The sequence below is a fragment of the Medicago sativa genome, chromosome 1 (assembly GCF_051527215.1).
Source record: "Medicago sativa cultivar Bolivia chromosome 1, Bolivia_mono, whole genome shotgun sequence".
NCBI lineage: Eukaryota > Viridiplantae > Streptophyta > Magnoliopsida > Fabales > Fabaceae > Medicago > Medicago sativa.
The window spans coordinates 58387911-58405592 of NC_140749.1; the positions used below are offsets into that span (position 1 = coordinate 58387911).

Below are 17682 nucleotides of genomic sequence, written 5' to 3' on the forward strand. Positions count from 1 at the left end.
AACATTTTATTGTTTTTTAATTTAAAATCTCAACCGTTAGATATTTTTTTGCCACATGTCTTGCATCCAAACCCTAAATAGAGTAAATGGAGCTTAGCCTAAATGGAGCATACTCGAACTCACCATCCACCATCAACTTCTCTCCACCTCTCTCCGCCGCCGTCCTCCTCTCCACCGTTGACCACGGTTATGTCATAGGCCGCCGTCAATTCTTCCTCTTGCCTTCACAATCTTTTTTTTTTCTTTTCAAATTTGATGAATTTGATTTGGAATGAATTATGGAATTCATTGAAGGTTGTTATTGTAGAGATCAGTAGACTAATAACAACAACAAATATTTTTTTACTTATCTCTTGAGAAGGAGGTTGATTTGGATTTTTTTAATTGTGACAAACTAATGAAAAAATTGTTATAATGAAATTGTTGTTATTAGTCAGTGAAAAAATTTGCTACAGTAAAAAAATCTGCAGAGAATTGTTGTTATTAATCTGCTATAATGAAAGAAACTGAAAAAATCTGTTGTAAAAAAATCTTAGAAAATCTGATGATGGGGTGAGTTTTATTTTGACTCAACTCCATAATTCATATCAACAGTTGGATTGCCACGTGGCACACCCTTATTTGCCAATGTTATATAACATTAAAACCACTATGGTACACAAGTTGTACCCCTTTTGATTCATTTGATTTGTGATATTTGAAAACAAAGTTTATGCAAATCTTAGTTAAGTTTTAAGTTGGGGTCAGTCTAGGATGGGAGACCTATCAAACTCTCTCATCCTAGATAAGTCTCCCATCGTAGACAATTGGAAATATTTTTTTCCTCCCAAATTTAGTTCAACTCGCCTCATTTTCAATTTTGGCCACACAATACTACAATAGCAAGTTTGAAATTTGAAATACACATGGCATTAATAAAATTAAAGTGGGAGAAATTTAGGGGCCAACAAAAATTCTGAAACTGTTAAATCAAGTGGGTCATGGATCACTCTTCCCTAGTCTAGACATTCCCATTCTATACATGTTTTTCAAATGGTGCAATATGTAGGTATAGAAATAGGATACACTGTTATCAGTATATTTATATATCAACTACAATAAAATAAAACAAAACCAACTAATAAGCATAAATTTGAACAAAAAATATTAAAGTGAGAGGTGAGTTAAGTGGAAATGGAAAAGGACCTAACAGTAGTAACATAGTAAATGAAAAAGGGGCAAGGAAGATAGTGGAGCATTGAGGATCTGCAGTAGGGTCTCAAAGTCAGTATGTTTTTTAGAATGCAGGCATTGCAGAAGCTAGTGGAAAAAGATAAGAAAGCATTAATGCATTATAAACATATAGTATAGGAGTTAAATAAGGAGAGGGTCAAGATCCGTTTCTCCGCTGTGTTGAACCGTGTAAATGTCACGTATCTTCGTCCTTTTGCTCTCTATTGCGATGAATTATCTTTATTTTATAAAAGAATCTTTGATTATATACCAAAAAGAAAAATCATAGATGATTTAAGGTACAATTAAATAACAGTAGAAAGATTTTTATGTGATGGTCATAAAACTCATCAAATTCATAAACAAATTCAGATCTTCATATTGTGCAAACTTAGAAATTCATATTTCATCGGGGAAAAAAATCATAATCTCAAAAGCCCACGAATCTATTTTTCTACATAACCTTAATCATTTTATTTCCCACTCATAAACAAAATCAGTCATAACCGAAACAAAAAACAAAAAAACAACCATAACCAAGTTGCAACTCGACGCCTAAACAAAAGAAAAATCAAAGAAGAAACGGTGGAAAAAAGATGAAAATCCTTTTATGTTGTTGGAGTGTTAGGTTGATTCATGAGAGAAAATGATGAAGATGAAGCAATGATGAAATTATGCGATTTTTTCTAATGAAGTTATGAGTTTTGTGATGATTTTTTTTTAGGTTTTTAATGAATTTTATTGATTTTGATTTTTTTTTTTATTTAAAAAAGACAACAATGTTGATATTTCATTTTATAACATAAAAGATTACATTGAAAAGAAAAAGATGGTGGAGCTCATTGGTCAGATGATAAAAAACATGATCCTCCAAAAAAATATTCTTATGACATTTCAAGAAAAGAGAAAACAATGGAGTACTATCAAGTATATTTATGTTTCACATCACAAATATTATAAGTCTCAAAGGGGTTCAAGCATAAAAAATGAAACATCTTATGACATCTGTTTAAGGATAATCAAGTGTATAGTTTTAAAATAGTTGGTAATTTTGAAATCGTTAGGGATATATTTTGGGCTCATCCAAATTCTACCAAACAGTTTAATATTATCCTTTTGTGCTATTTATGGATTCAACATATAAAACCAATAGATACCGCTTATTATTGTTTGAGTTTGTGAGTGTCTTTTATTGAGCTAAAATAATTAGTTGTATTTTTATGGAGTCTGAAATGGAGGATAATTTCACTTGTATTTTACATATTTGTCATGATTTATTGAAATCTCTTGATTATAAATTTCCTCAATATAATTGTGATTGATTGGGAGAATGCAATGATGAATGTTGTTGCTATAGTTTTTCCGAGTGCTACTCCTATACTACGTTGGTATCACATCTCAAAAAGTTGAGGGTAAGATGGAGAGAAACAACCCTCTTTGACCATGTTCATACTAACCCCACACCTATTGATACAAGGCATTTGCTCACTCTTTGTATGAAAGGTCAATAGTGAAATCATGACATCATAACCCAACCCTCAAAAGAAAACTAAAAAGAAAAATGGAAGAAGAAAAAAAGTTTATGTTTAAAATGAAAAATATGGAAGAAAAAAAAGGAAGGGTATTTATAGAACAAAGAGATGTAAATACCGTAAATACAGTCAATAGGATTATAGGAACATGTAAAATGTTCCAAATTGACTCAAACTTTGCTCCTAAGCCAAACCTCATATGCAACAACGACCTTTACATTATGGGCATATTTCAGATCATACAATCGAAAACAATATTTTACTAGTTCAGATTATAGATATGAACTAGTCAAATGCATGACTTTTTTTGTGGTCCACATTGCACTGATAATTTCTGTGATCAACAACGCACAAAACCTTCTATAAATTGACGTGTTTGATTCATTTGCAAATACACACCACAAAATCATGCACACCTATCCAGTAATTAAGAACACCAAGCTAGTTATAGTGTGTTACAACATGAGGAAATCTAATCTATTTAGGTTTGTGCTGATGTCACACTGTCTAGCTTGAAAAATCAATTAGAGCAAATTAGAAGTCATCTCAACCACAAAGACATGACGGGTGGACAATGTTGAGTATCACTTCATGTGTGACCAACCAAGATGAAGCTATGAAACGACGACTATGTGAGCAGTGTCGTATCCAGGACCCTAGACTAAGGGGTACATACTTTTTTAACGTAATATATATATATATATATGTGTGTGTGTGTGTGTGTGTGTGTGTGTGTGTGTGTGTGTGTGTGTGTGTGTGTGTGTGTGTGTGTGTGTGTGTGTGTGTGTTCGTTCCTGATCGGCTAGAACGCTCAATCCCATAAATCCATGTGGGTTAGTCCCTTGAAATAAGGCATAACGTCCTGAGTGAGCACGCTAATTCCGATATGTACCACCACACTGCAACATGTCCCTGTGCTTCCTACATCGTACACGTGGCCTCCAACGGCTCTCTGATGGGGCGTCGCACTTTGCGAAGACCATTAACGCCTCCTTCGCCTATATAAGGGTGACTCAGTAAGGTACGATTAATTTCTCACGCATTTTTACACATTCAACCTCATTTCCTACACTGGCTTGATCGTTGGAGTGTTAACGTGCCCACGGGAACCTTTCGCTCTGCGGTGAAGACCGCGCCGCCTCCGTGCAGGAACACCGCAGGTGATTGTGAAGCTTGCTTTCTTTAAAAAGTTATCCTGTCAGAGTGCTTACCATTTTTTACAACAATCAACAAATCATCACATCATTGCAGATGATAACTTTGTTTCTTCGCATCAAGTTAATCTTTTCGTGTGGCGTCTACTTCTCAACCATCTTCCAATGAAAGACAACTTGCTCAAGAGAAGAGTGATTTCAGCTACTTCTCAATCTTGTGTGTGAGGGTATGGTAGTTTAGAGGACGCGACTCATCTTTTTCTTCATTGCGACTATTTTCGTCAAGTTGGTCACTATTTATGATGTGTTGTCTTGGCGAATCCGTACCATATTTCTGATCATTTCACTCATTTCAGTGTCTTGGGAGGATTCTCTAAATACAACTACGACGTTATTAAATTAAAAGTCAATAAGATTATAATTTGGTTGGGATGACTTTTATAAAAACCGAACCTAACCAAACTAAACTGTTGCGGTTTCAATTGGTTTGTTTTTTTTCTTTCAAGACAACACATAATTTTAAAAATTGGCCAACAATTTTGACTATATTAATTGCAACGATTAACAATTAACTTCAAATAGACTTAAGGTGTATAAACATAAGGTACAACAATTAACGATTACTTTCAATTACAAAATCTGTGACAATTAACTAAGTTGAACCAATGAAGCATAAACATAAGGAAAAACATGTTGTCTGATCACGTAAACCTTTTCTCTCTCTAAAACATTTTTCTTTGACTTTTCACTAAAAGACTCATCGACCACCTCCTTCCCTACCTTAATTATACCAATGCTTTTCTCACTTGTTTAGGAGATCAATTTATTTCTTTAGAAAAGGAATTAAATAATTTAAAAGAACTTTTTGAAAAACAGATAACAAGATGTAGACCATGAGCTTGGTGGTGCGATGATGAACTCCTTTCTCCGCACCACCATCACTTTCCGTTGAGGTAGGTTGATTTCCGTCCGGCAACTGGTGCACCTTCACGTTTTAAGCATTCTCTGTCGTCGTTCCTTAGAGCTCGTTCAAAAGAAAAACATAAACATAAGGTTCATTGAATAGAGTCCACCTTCCGAAAAATAAGCATCAACTCCTAAGCAAGCCGCGATAGAAAAGATGATGGACGAGAGACAATCGAGTTGGAGGAGACATATGATCAAGATATGATTTAGTTTCTTTTTCAAATGAATCAAAAATGATGTACATATTTGTATCTAAAAAGTTAATCAAAAAAGAAGAAGAAAAAGGAATAAGTGTGTGTTTGATGGGCTGCATAGGTGTTTGGACCAAATTAATGTTTCTATGTTTCTGGTTTGGTTTGATTTGGATGAAAAAACTAAATCCATAAACTGAAACAAACTGCACAATTGCGTGAAAAAGTGACTCTAATACAATTAAACAAAAAAAAATTTGTTGCGAATTTTAGTTTAAATTTTATCAATTTATGTTTTCTATTACGTTGGTTCGGTTTTGAACAACTATTGTGTAATAGTCTTCACCATTTTTTTAATCTTAACCGAAGTCCACGTATGTGGTTTTGATATAAGCCACTAGTAGCAAGGTGAAAACCAGCCCTTTGCTTGCTCCATAGTCTAGTCACGACAAAAGAGGCAGAACCACACGATACCACAGTGACACCAGAATCATAACCAGAACCGGGTCTCACTCACCACTCAACTTACAAGTACTACGATTGACTGCATGTCTTGTTTCCTAGTAACCCCGTCGTAACAATCCTCATAAATAAACACTATACCCTATAATTGTTACTATTAAATTACTATTACCCCACCTGTAGCAGCCTAACTAAACCATGAATTAAAATAGAATTAATGTTCCATATTATTGATCCATCATTTTTCACGTAGGTAGTAGGGTTGTGCTGTTGTACGTGGAAGTCTTCTTCAATAGACGACAAAAAATCTCCTCCTACTCACTCTAATAATCTCAAATCAAACCAAAGACACAACACACCTACACTTTGTTTCCACCCAAAAATTTAAAATATAAAAAATACAACTGGCAATATATTTTTACACCTTCCAAGCCCTAATTTAATAATATTTTCGTTTACCACTAGTTCACTATTTTGCCTCGATATTTTAACCTATCTAGATTTGAATCACGAACTCTCCTCATTCCTTCCTCAGTGTCTCTTCTTCTATTTAACCCTCTTTAAACAAACTTCAAACCTCTTCAATTTTCTCTCAACTTCTTCTTCACAATTACAACACTTAGGTTTTGTTTGGGAAACCATTAATTTTCTATATGATGGCAGCTCAGAAGCACTTACATGAGCTACTCAAAGAAGATCAAGAACCATTTCTTCTAAACAACTACATTTCACACAAACGTAACCAAATAAAAAGATCTTCCTCAAACACCACTTTACAATTGAAGAAGCAAAAACCACCACCAACAAGAACAATTAACCTTTGCAAAAATGCTTGTTTTTTCTCATTCCAAAACACACCAGATATAAGAAAATCACCACTCTTTGAACTCTCATCACCGGTCAAAAGTCCGCTTAGAATCCCTGCCAAAACAGCATCACTTTTACTTGAAGCAGCTCTTAAAATTCAGAGTAAAAAACCCAACAGCAAGAACAAATCCTTTGGTGTTTTTGGTTCGTTTTTCAAGAAACTAACACAAAGAAACAGAAGCAAAAAGAGTGAAAATGAAGAAAATGTTTCTGTTAAAGATATTTTGAGGTGGGATTCTTCTATAGGACGAAGACATAGAAAATCCTTCAACAACATAGTTGAAGAAGAAGAAGAAAACAAAGGCTTTGAAGTGTGTTCTTGCAATGGAAGACCAAGTTGTAGTGGTGTTTGGTCTGAGAGTAATGAAGATAAATCTTTGGATATGGAAACTTCAAGTAGTGGTCATTCTTGTGAATCTGTTGAAGAGGTTGAGTTTGTGATGAACAAGAAGAAAGAAAATGTAGATTGTGCTTGTTTTGATCCTCATGGATTTTTCTGTGAAAGCCCTTTTCGTTTTGCTCTTGAAAGGAGTGTGTCCTCTTCCTCCGGCCGTCGTACGCCGGAGTTTTCCTCGCCGGCGGAGTCACCTAGGCACCATCAAATAGAGGTTTGCCATTTTCTTAATAAAAATAATAATATGATTAAATATGCTTTTATTCTTTATGCAAATGTGTTTCATAAAATTTATAATTTTTTTTAAACTTAGTTTCTAAATTTGTCTTAAAAAAAAAGTTTAGTCTACGTCCACATGATCATCACTAGTACTCAGTTGACAAGGACAATGTATTGTTATATGCATGGGTCGGTGTTCGAACCCCGAACAACTAGTTTACTTATGTTAAAAGTTGAATTTTAGCCATTAGACAACTTACAAAAAAAAAATTTAGTCTATAATTATTAATTTTTATTTATTTTAGTCATTGTATTTCTTTTATAGAGATTAAACAAGAGATTAAAAATAAAAATCATCTTCTAAGCAAATTTAGTTGATAGCTACAAGAATAGTATTTTGTAGAATTTGGGGTTCAAACCTCGTACTCTCCACAATACTTGATCGACAAAAAAGTAAAAAATAAAAAGCATTTAGATGAGATGATAATAAGAGATCTCTTTTCTCTTAATCAGAGATTTTGCATTTGAAGCTAGCCATATATGTCATCTATGTGGGATTAAAAATATTCATTATTTATTTTTATAAAATGAAAATAAAAATAAAGATTAAAATAAAAATAAAAAAAAGTTAAAGTATAGACAAAGCTTAAAAATTCATAATTTATAAGAGATTAAAAAGATATTTAACTTTTCATTTGACCATTATTGTGTCTCCTAAATCTATAAACATGTATCTAAAAGAATAAATTTTGTCATCCAAAAAAGATTAATTATTATCAACCGTTTACTTTCCATATCTGTATAAATTCTTTTTTGAAAGATATCTGTATAAATTCTTGTAAAGTACTAATAAAATTGAAAAATGCTTGTTTTCCCGAATTGGAACCTCGGGACAATTTCCCGAGCGCTTATTTCAGCAAAATCAGTCAATTTCTGCCTTAAATTACACCCATGCCCCCCCTTGTTTTGTGGCCATGAAGCAATTGTATTGGTTAATTCATCTATCGGGATGTGCTCGGGATAAAACCCCTCGGGAAAAATAGCATGGCTGAATAAAATTTCTCATAATTACTCTTATAAGAATATAATTAATCATTTTTGAAAATAAATTTATGGTATATCAGCTGATTTTGCAGCGAGTTGGACCACCATATTTAACTCGTGAGTTTGCCGTGTTTGTTTGTACTGTTGTGTTTGTTTTTGTCGGCAAATAGATCCAGATCCTATGACTGATATACTTGCCGGAAATTTGTTTATTTTGACAATTATACCCTTTCATTTTTTCCAAAATCTGTTAAAATATAAGCCCTTATAAGATGGTCACATAAGTCAATTCAATTCAATAGTTTTGTTCGGTAAATAAAGTCGTAGTATTATGTTTTTGTTTGTTCTTTTGTTAATATCTGATTCCGACATTCTATTTACTGATGAATAGTTTCTCATTTGTATTTTTGTTTGGCATTAACTGTATTGTACAGAAACAAAAGATAAGTCAATATATAACAACCCAAATTTATAAATAAATAACCCAAATTATGAAACAAGTACTGAGTCAATATCATACACATTATTAGTAATGATTAAGAAATTATGTTAACTACCCCAATTATGATATTATTCTAATTAAAGTTGTTGTGAATTTTCCATAGGACAAAGAAAATAATGGAGTTGATGGCGTCAACAAATTCCAATCAGGGGAAGATGAGGAAGAGAAGGAACAATTTAGTCCAGTATCTGTTTTAGATCCACTCTTTGAGGATTATGATGATGATGATGATGATTGCCATGAAAATGATGATGAAGAGGGTGATTTTGATATGGAGTGTAGCTACGCCAATGTACAAAGTATGTCATTATTTATTTTGTTTTTAGAATAATCAATCAATTTAGTAAAAAAATATGCTAAAAGTGTTTGTAAAAAAATCATAAACTTTTTAATCATAAACCTTACACCCTAAACCCTAAACGCACCTATAGTCTCTAAATATATTGAAATAACTAAAAAAAAGTATAGTCCTCGTGTATAGCTCGGTTGGTAGGATATAGGAATTCAGTCACTTTAGTCTTGTAAAGATGTTAAGGACTAACATGACGAAATTTTCGTATACTTTTGGGATTAAAATAATAGATTACATATACTTTAAAAACTACGTATTATTTTTATTCACAAAAAATTAAGTAGGAGAGAGTGGTATTTAAATATTAAGTTGATGGTTTGTTTATTTTATTTTATCTTACTATTATTTTATAGTTTTGTCATTTTTTGTTGTATGGTCGTTTTCTATCAAAATACCGTCGTACACGTTTCTTCAAAGTTGATTGTCCGTTACAAAGAATACCATAAGAGGGGCTAGTCGGTGAAATGATTGTGCTGAAATTGAAATATAATACTAACATCTATCTTTTGTGGGTTCCATTTAAAGATTACAGTGGTTTTTCACTTAGAAGGCATTTTGCATTGAATGTGGAAATTGGCCTTAGCATACTCTTTGTTTTTACAATTAGACATAAGCACTGTGTGGTTATAAATTTCAACATGACCCACAAAAAATTTTCATGTCAGAAGAAAGATCTGTCTTGATTGTGATGCTTATATTGAATGTGTTTGTATAAGGTTTCAGCAATGTAAAGTTTAAGCATGTTTGATGGTAATTTTTGGTTGTTGAGAATTTAGTACTCTTGTGAATATTTAAACTTGGTCAAAGTGTTACAACCCATGTGAGTTATTGCTTCATTCACATGTGTGCATTTAAACACTTGATTTAGTTTGAGTTTTTCAAGACCTTTTTAGGTATTGTAAGCTTGAGAAATGGATTTGAATCATTTGATGCAGTAAAAAATTCCTAGTTACTGCTGTTAATAGATTTTGGTTGCGGGATGAAGATCAATTCATATTCTTAGTTTGTATTTTCAAATTAGAATATAACCGATTTGATCTTTATCCAACAGTCAAGATCTATTGTCCGCAATGACAGGTGAATCTCTTACCAGAGGAAATTCAAATCCGCAATTTTTTACTACTTCATTTCACATTGTCCCTACAGCAATATGCATATGTATTTGTTGTTTTCTCTATGCATAGTTAACTGAATGTTGTGAAATTCCAAGAGTCTAAGAAATTCGTTCGATTACTTGTAAGAAAAAATAGTTGAAATTTGATAGTTTAATTTGCAATGTCAAAGAATTTTATATAGTTTTTTTTTCCTTCCAAAATAAAGTGAATAGAAGGATGATATTTGTTATTAATATTCTCTTTTTGTATTGAATTTTCAGGAAGCAAGCAACTACTATTAGACAGGCTTCGTCGATTTGAGCAACTTGCAGAGTTAGATCCACTAGAACTTGAGAAAAGAATGCAAGAAGACAATGAAGCATTCGAAGACGATGATTATGAAGAAGATGAAAGTGAAGCATCAAGTGAAGAAAAGGCATTGAAAGAAATAGTTCATGAAATCCTCTACCATCCAAGTGTTCATGAAAGATGGCAAGACCAAAAAGTTCTTAAGAGACTAGTTTATGATCTCATTAAGGAGGAAGAGAAAGAACTTAATTTTTCACAAGATATGGACATTGTAATGAAAAGGGTATGCAAGAAAATGGAATTGTGGAAAGAAGTGGAATCTAACACCATTGATATGATGATAGAAGAGGATTTCTCTAGAGAGGAAATTGGGTGGAAGAAAAATGCTGAGGAGACAAAAGAGCTAGCTGGAGAGGTTGAGCTTGCTATCTTTTGTTTACTTGTTGATGAATTTTCAGAGGAATTAGTATGTTAATGTGGGTAAATTTGGATGCAGTTGAGGAGGTACTTAATTAGTAATCTTTATTCTTTTTATTTATTACTATAAGAGTATAGTATGACTTCATACTTATTTTAAAATAGGCTAGTTTTAGTAAAGAAAATGAGAGACAAAAATTTTAATTTGGGTTTAAGGGGAAACATGGGAGATATGTACATGACTCATGTATGTAGCTCGTTGTTCCATGAGAATGCTGTAAATTACTTTTCCTAATTGAATTTTGTTACAATTATTAATCCGAGATATAGATCCTCTTGATAATATTGATTAATATTTAACGGGCTTTTATTTTATTTATTGATGTACAAGGAGGAGGTAATGAAATGGTGTTAAATAGTAATGTTAGATTGAATAATAAGGGATTCAATGTTGCATGTTTGTCTCCAAATGTTGTCATAATAATGAAGACGATTTTTGCCAGCAATGTGACCTAATGAAATCATGCAAAACGTCTCTTTTAAGTCTAAAATTAGTAGCTACATAATAATGTATAGTGTGTCTTTGGAGGTAGCCTTCACTGATCAAGTAAAATGGTTCAGAATGCAGTGTATGTTACTCTTCCTAGTTTTTCTTAAGAAGCAAAATGAATTTTATTAAATAGAAATACAAACCCAATCGCAAGATGTGATTAGGAAATATAACAAAGTGCACTACAATCATCTACAATTGATACCATTCAATTCCTATTCAAATGAACACGACTCAAATAATAAAGTAAAAGAGAGAGTGCAAAATCGCACAATTTCAATCAAAGCACTTGAAGAATGGATAAAAGTATCAAAGCAAACTTGCAGCAAGGCACCTATTTTTGAATAATCACTATCAGCTTGAAACCAGAAAATGGTTCTTAATCTTCTGTTATCATCAAAACATTAAGTTCACTGTTTCTTTTTGTCAAAAAAAAAAGTTCACTGTTTCTAGACTAAGTTGGTTCCAAACACTTTCATATCTTGGCTTACTAATGTTATAACTCACTCACTCTCATTGTTTTATGCTTCGATAGGAAAACCAATAATATTGATAAAATTATTAGCAAGGCATGCTGCATTTTTTATGATCACAAATTAATGTTTAACACTCAACTAATAGTTGCTACGAATCAAGTTCCAAACTCTCATTTCAATAAAATTTTGTTACTTATAAAAAAAAAGGTTACAAATTCTCAATCTACACGGAGCCGTTCTAGTCCGTTCGCAATATAATTTTAGGGTGAAAACTACATTACTCATCCATCAACTTCAACAAAAGATGGGTAGAGTTACTTATGCTGAGTTGACACCAATCAAAATTATTCATTTGTCTTCCACTGCTTATGTTAAATATACATAACATAATAATGTAAGATAAATAAATGATTTTGATTGATATCAACAAAGTATGATTAACTTTACCAACCTTTTCTTTATGAATAAATAATAATTTGTCTAATTTTAATGTTGATGTCCTGTTGTTGGCCCGATGAACCAATTATATATGGAGTATTCGTTTTGAAATGGAGTACCGATGGTTGTGTTGGTTGCATCACATGGTCATTTGAGAGTATTACTTTTCCCACCTTATGCCTTTCCTCGCGCGCCCTATTTTTTTCCAATTTTACTCCTGGTCCGGATTACGTATTCCAGAACGTATTGTTAGTATTCTTCAGATGTTTCCGGATTTTAAAATCCGGAAGAGTATTTTAGCAGAACTTTTGCAATTTTAAGCTCTACAATTCGTAAAATAAAATTCGAATAAAATAAAAAACAGAAATAAAAAGACACAAACATAAAAACAACTCATTTTATTAATATATGAACAATACATTACCATAATTTTCAAGCTTTTTAAGCTTATTACATAAGATCCTAAATCTATTTCTAATCTCCTAAGAGCCTAATTCTAATCTCCTAAGAGCCTAACCACTGCTATGTGATAGGACATAGCAGTAACTTGACTATTGGAGGAAAACCGGAGGAGGGGGAAGAGGAGGGCGGGAAGAAGAAACCAATGCCCCTGAGGGAGGTGGGGGTGCTCAGACTTACGCCCAGACAGGCGAAGCTAAGAACCACACTGACCCACATAACCCTCAGATGAACCGCCCTTCGTTGCAGCGCGGTTCCATCCTCATTGACCGTTCATACAAACCCTGAAAGTTTTCAACGAGGCCCTTATCTATGAAAGGCCAACGATGGAAAACCATGGTTGTAGAAGGAAGAAGAGGAGGAGAGGGATGGTGTGAGAAATGGTGGGGTTTGGAAGGGTATTTATAGGGAGCGGTGGGTGAAAAATGGTTGGGAAGCCATAAATGCAGTCAAAAAACGTGGTAAAACACGTTTTTTTCACTTGACCACTGTCAAAAACGTGTGGTGCACACCACCGGCCATGACACTGACGCGGTCTGGAAAATACAATCCGGAATTCACCTTTGGTTTCCGGGTTTTATTTTCCGGATTAATGCGGTTATGGTGTGAACGAAGGAAAAGTTGGCACTTCTTTGTAGGGCTAAGGACATTCCAGAATGTATAATCCGGAATGATTAAGCACTTTTGAAAGAGAGCCATTAATGTGGGTTTGGACGGTTACAACCACTAACACGTTTTCATTGACTGTATTAATGACCTAGGACTTGTTTTAGGCTATAAATAGGCTTCCATCTTCAACAAATACCTTCATTCTTCACTTCACCTCTTTTCTTCCATTCTCTTCAATTTTTTTAAGTTTTGTAGGAGTGTTTGTGGTGTCATGGTCATTGTTGACCGTTCCTATGAACCCTGCAATTGCATTGCAACTTGTGTGGGGTTCATATAACGGTCAACAGAGACCCTTGACATCAAAGAAAGACACAAAATATTCATATCGTTTTTGTTCGGATTTAATTTTCCGAAAATCTCTTCATCTATTTTCTTCAATTTTCTTCAAATGTTTTTAGTTTTTTAGGGGTGTCGGTGGTGTCATGGTCATTGTTGACCGTTCATATGAACCCTGCAATTGCATTGCAGCTTGTGAGGGGTTCATAACAGAGACTCTAGACATCAAAGAAATACACAAAAAAGCGCACAACATCTGGTCCGGATTTTATGTTCCGGAAGTAACTAACAATCTGGTTCGGAAAACATAATCCGAACCAGGGGTATTTTTGGAATTTTTACAAGGCGCGCAAGAAGACAGTAGGGTGGGAAAAGTAATTCCCGTCAGTAGGGTCTCACAAAGTTGGGGTTGAGGGATACTCTTTTAATGTGGTTCAAGGATTGCAAGATAACTCAAAACGATTACTCACAATTTTTTAAGAGATTTACTTTTCCCACCCTATGGCTTTCCTCGCGCACCCTATTTTTTTTTCTTTCCATTTTTACCTTTTGTCCGGATTTCGTTTTCCGGAACACATTGTTAGGGATTTCCAGACTTATCCGGATTTTAAACTACAGAATGGTTTTTTTTTCCAGAACTTTTACAATTTTAAGCTTTGAAATTCGTAAAATAAATGCAAATAAACATATAAGATAGAAATAAAAAGACAAAAAGATAAAAACAAGTCATTTTATTGATATTTGAATAATACATTACAATAATGTTGAAGCTTTTTAAGCTTATTACATCCTAAAACTATTTCTAATCTTATCTTATTACATAAGCTATACCAGTGGCTCCTCCAGCCACTGGTGGAGAGGAAAGAGGGTGGGAGGAAAGAAGATGGCGGGGAAGAAGAAACCAATGTTGCTTGATGGCACATACCAGTAGCTTTGGTGTTAGAGGGGAGACAGAGGAGGCACAGGGGCCTCTAGGGAACAAGAGACCATGATGGTCAATATGACACCCAGACAAACCAACCTCACACCCAGACTGACCCCTTCCCTATTGACCGATCATATGACCCCTGATGGATTTCCAAAGAGGCCTCTTTCTATGAAAGGCCAATGATGGAAACACATCGTTGTAGAGGAGAAGAGAGAAAGAAGTAAATGTGAAATTTTTTAAGGAAATGAAGCCTATTTATAGGGGAGGGGGATGAAAAAAAGGTGGAAAATGCATTAAAACCGGTTAAAAAACGTGTTTTTCAACTTGACCACCGCCCAAAACGTTTGAAAAATGTTTTCTTTGTGGTGCAGACCATCGACCGAAAGCTTCTGGTACAGTCTGGAAAATATAATCCGGAATACAGATATATTTCGGACTTTATATTCCATAAAGATACGATCATGGCTTGAACCAAAGGGAAACTTGAGACTTTTTGTATGGTGATGCTTGGTTCGGATTTTAAAATCCGGATTGCTTCAGCATTGGATTCTTTTGTGTGTCCCACATTGCACCGACAATTTTCGTGGTCCACAACGCCCAGATACCTCTATAAATAGGGGTCCCTGTTTTCATTACAAGTAAACTACAACGCCCAGATACCTCTGCAACATGGAATTCCCTGGCTTTGATCCGAACCTCAAGCTAGCAGCAGTGTACTACAACGGTGGAACACCACCCCATCTGTTTAGGATTCGGAACGATGTCACCTTCTCCGGGCTGAAGGATGAGCTGGATCAAATCAACCATCAACTCAACCGCAGATACACGAGGAGGGTGGTCAGTGTCGAATATCGATGTCCATTGTCCGACTCAGCCGGATCTCTTCACTTCAGTCGGATGAAACTCACAAACGACGACGACGTGAGAACCATGTTCTCTGTCTTTTGTCAGCACAGCACTAGAGGACCGATCGAGTTGGACGCTTAGTTGGTTAGATCTGCTGAATAAATTATGAAAAGTTTGCACCTGCCCAGGAACTACGAAGAGATCAGGGCTCTGCTGGAGGGACCAGATGAGGAAGAAGTTAGTTTAGATGATCCGTGATAATGTGCTATGTTTTAATTAATCGCGTGTTTTATGTTGTTTTAATTGTGTGTTAGTTATGTGTTGTTGAATTAAGCTGTTGCATTATGTTTTGAATAATATATATATATATATATTATTTAAACTTTCATTATGTTTTAATTTACGTCAAAGATGTTCATTTATTCGATAAAATAACCAAAGATATGCATTCCGGATTATGAAATCCGGATCCACCTAGGGCGTAAGTGTGTTCCGGAAAACGAAATCCGGAATACCTCAACATAGGATTCTTTTGTGTGATCCACACTGCACCAAGAGTTTATGTGGTCCACAACATCCAAGGACCTCTATAAATACACCCTCTCCAGTTTTGATCTTCAATACCAGCAAAACACATAAACACACCAAAGAAAACCATGCAAATTTTTGTCATCAAGCTGAGGATCTTTCTCACACTGTTTTAAATATATAGATCTCTATATAACGGCATGATGAAGATCCTCAGCATGCTGTCAAAAATATATAGATAGTCCTTGATGCCTCCTTGATAGATAAATAACTCAAAAAATATCAAGAGGTTTCTATGAGTTAGATCTTGCTGCCTGCCAGATGAATATGTCATTTGGCAAGGCAGCAGGATCTAACTCAAAGAAATCCTCTTGAAAACACCTTGCCTTTATTCATTGTGTTGCAGATCTAACTCCAAAGAAGAGGTTCTTTTGAACTCGATCATGTCGGCCTGTCGATCGTAACATGTTAGTTGGCAGGCCGGCAGGATCGAGTTCAAAAGTTCCTCTTCGAACACCTTCCCAAAAGATTCATCATTTATGTTATTATGATTTTTTTTAACTTTTTATTTGTCTTATGTTGCTTCTTTTTATGTTATGTACCGTTGTTCTATTTTTTTCCAAGCCATTCGCCAAGAAATGCTTGAAATAAAAGGGTCTGGTGCAGTTCGAACTATAAGATCCGGAACATCTACATGAAATCCGGATTTTATATTCCAGAACTCCTCAGTAAAATTTTGGCCGGTGCAGTTCCACCAAAGGTTTGCCTGGTTAGTGGAATTTTAATGCGTTTTTTGGACGGTTGTGAATGAAAAACACGTTTCCTTGACTTCCAATGACCTAGGACTTGTTTTAATCTATAAAAAGGCTTGGATCTTCAATATTTTCCTTCATTCTTCTTCACCTCCTTTCTTACATTTTCTTCAAAAAAATTTAAGTTTTTTAGTTAGCTTTTAGGAGTGTTTGTGGTGTCATGGTCATTGTTGACCGCTCATACGACCCCTGCAATTGCATTGCATCTTATGTGGAGTCGTATAACGGTCAACAGAGACCATTGACATCAAAGAAAGACACAAAATTTCATATCGTATGTGTCCGGATTGTTTGTTTCCGGAAACACTAACAATCTGGTTCGGAAAACTTAATCCGGACCAGGGGTATTTGTGGAATTTTTGCAGGGCACGCGAGAAGGCAGCAGGGTGGGAAAAGTAAATCTCATTTTTTAATGGTAAAACATGTGAAAGGATGTGCTAACGTTTCTGCACATATTTTAGCTTAATCGTCATATTCTTCATTGATAATATTTGAATTGGGGATTATGTTTCTTGTAATTTATCTTTTTCTAAAGTTGGTTTAGTTGCTTAACAAAACCATTTTTTGTAAAAGAAAATGATTGTAGAATTTTTTGGAATTTTTTATTTTTTTTATAGATTATTACCATTAGAGTTAATCTTATTCAAAATACGTCATAATAAATATGAACATCTCTTTCAAGCTGAAATTTAAAATGAAATGAGTATAAAATAATTATCACTCAAATCATTTCTTATTATTTGGCTTTTTTTACTCAAATAATTTCCTATTATCTAGAGTTTAAAAAATAATTTTGTGAAAAATGTTGAAGTCATGTTTTTATCAACGGAATATTTGTTTAAAGAGAAATGTTAATGGGTATTTTAAGGACACTCTTTAAAAAAATTAGATAGTACTTCCTTCGGTCACATTTATAAGCAACTTTTGTTTTTTCAGATTCACAAAATAACTGATATATTATAATCCAGATACATCAGTTTTTTAA

General features: G+C 34.1%; 2 protein-coding genes across 2 annotated transcripts; both read left to right on the plus strand.

Annotated features, from left to right (window-relative positions):
• Nucleotides 1-6039: 6039 nt before the first annotated feature.
• LOC146955788 (uncharacterized) lies at nt 6040-11068 on the plus strand. Its single transcript, XM_085723810.1, has 3 exons — nt 6040-6992; nt 8647-8842; nt 10271-11068. The coding sequence occupies exons 1-3, from the start codon at nt 6171-6173 to the stop codon at nt 10771-10773; spliced, it is 1521 nt and encodes a 506-aa protein (XP_085579936.1). The 5' UTR covers nt 6040-6170; the 3' UTR covers nt 10774-11068.
• A 4112-nt stretch (nt 11069-15180) lies between these two features.
• On the plus strand, nt 15181-15498 carry LOC146955789 (uncharacterized). The gene has a single exon (XM_085748966.1). The coding sequence runs from the start codon at nt 15181-15183 to the stop codon at nt 15496-15498; it is 318 nt and encodes a 105-aa protein (XP_085605092.1).
• Nucleotides 15499-17682: the final 2184 nt, after the last annotated feature.

Bases quoted from the DNA above. Each gene is read 5' to 3' on its own strand.
- LOC146955788 (XM_085723810.1), top strand. From the start codon at position 6,171: ATGATGGCAGCTCAGAAGCACTTACATGAGCTACTCAAAGAAGATCAA. The intron at 6,993-8,646 runs GTTTGCCATTTT...AATTTTCCATAG, and splicing joins CTAGGCACCATCAAATAGAG to GACAAAGAAAATAATGGAGT. The intron at 8,843-10,270 runs GTATGTCATTAT...TTGAATTTTCAG, and splicing joins TAGCTACGCCAATGTACAAA to GAAGCAAGCAACTACTATTA.
- LOC146955789 (XM_085748966.1), top strand. From the start codon at position 15,181: ATGGAATTCCCTGGCTTTGATCCGAACCTCAAGCTAGCAGCAGTGTAC.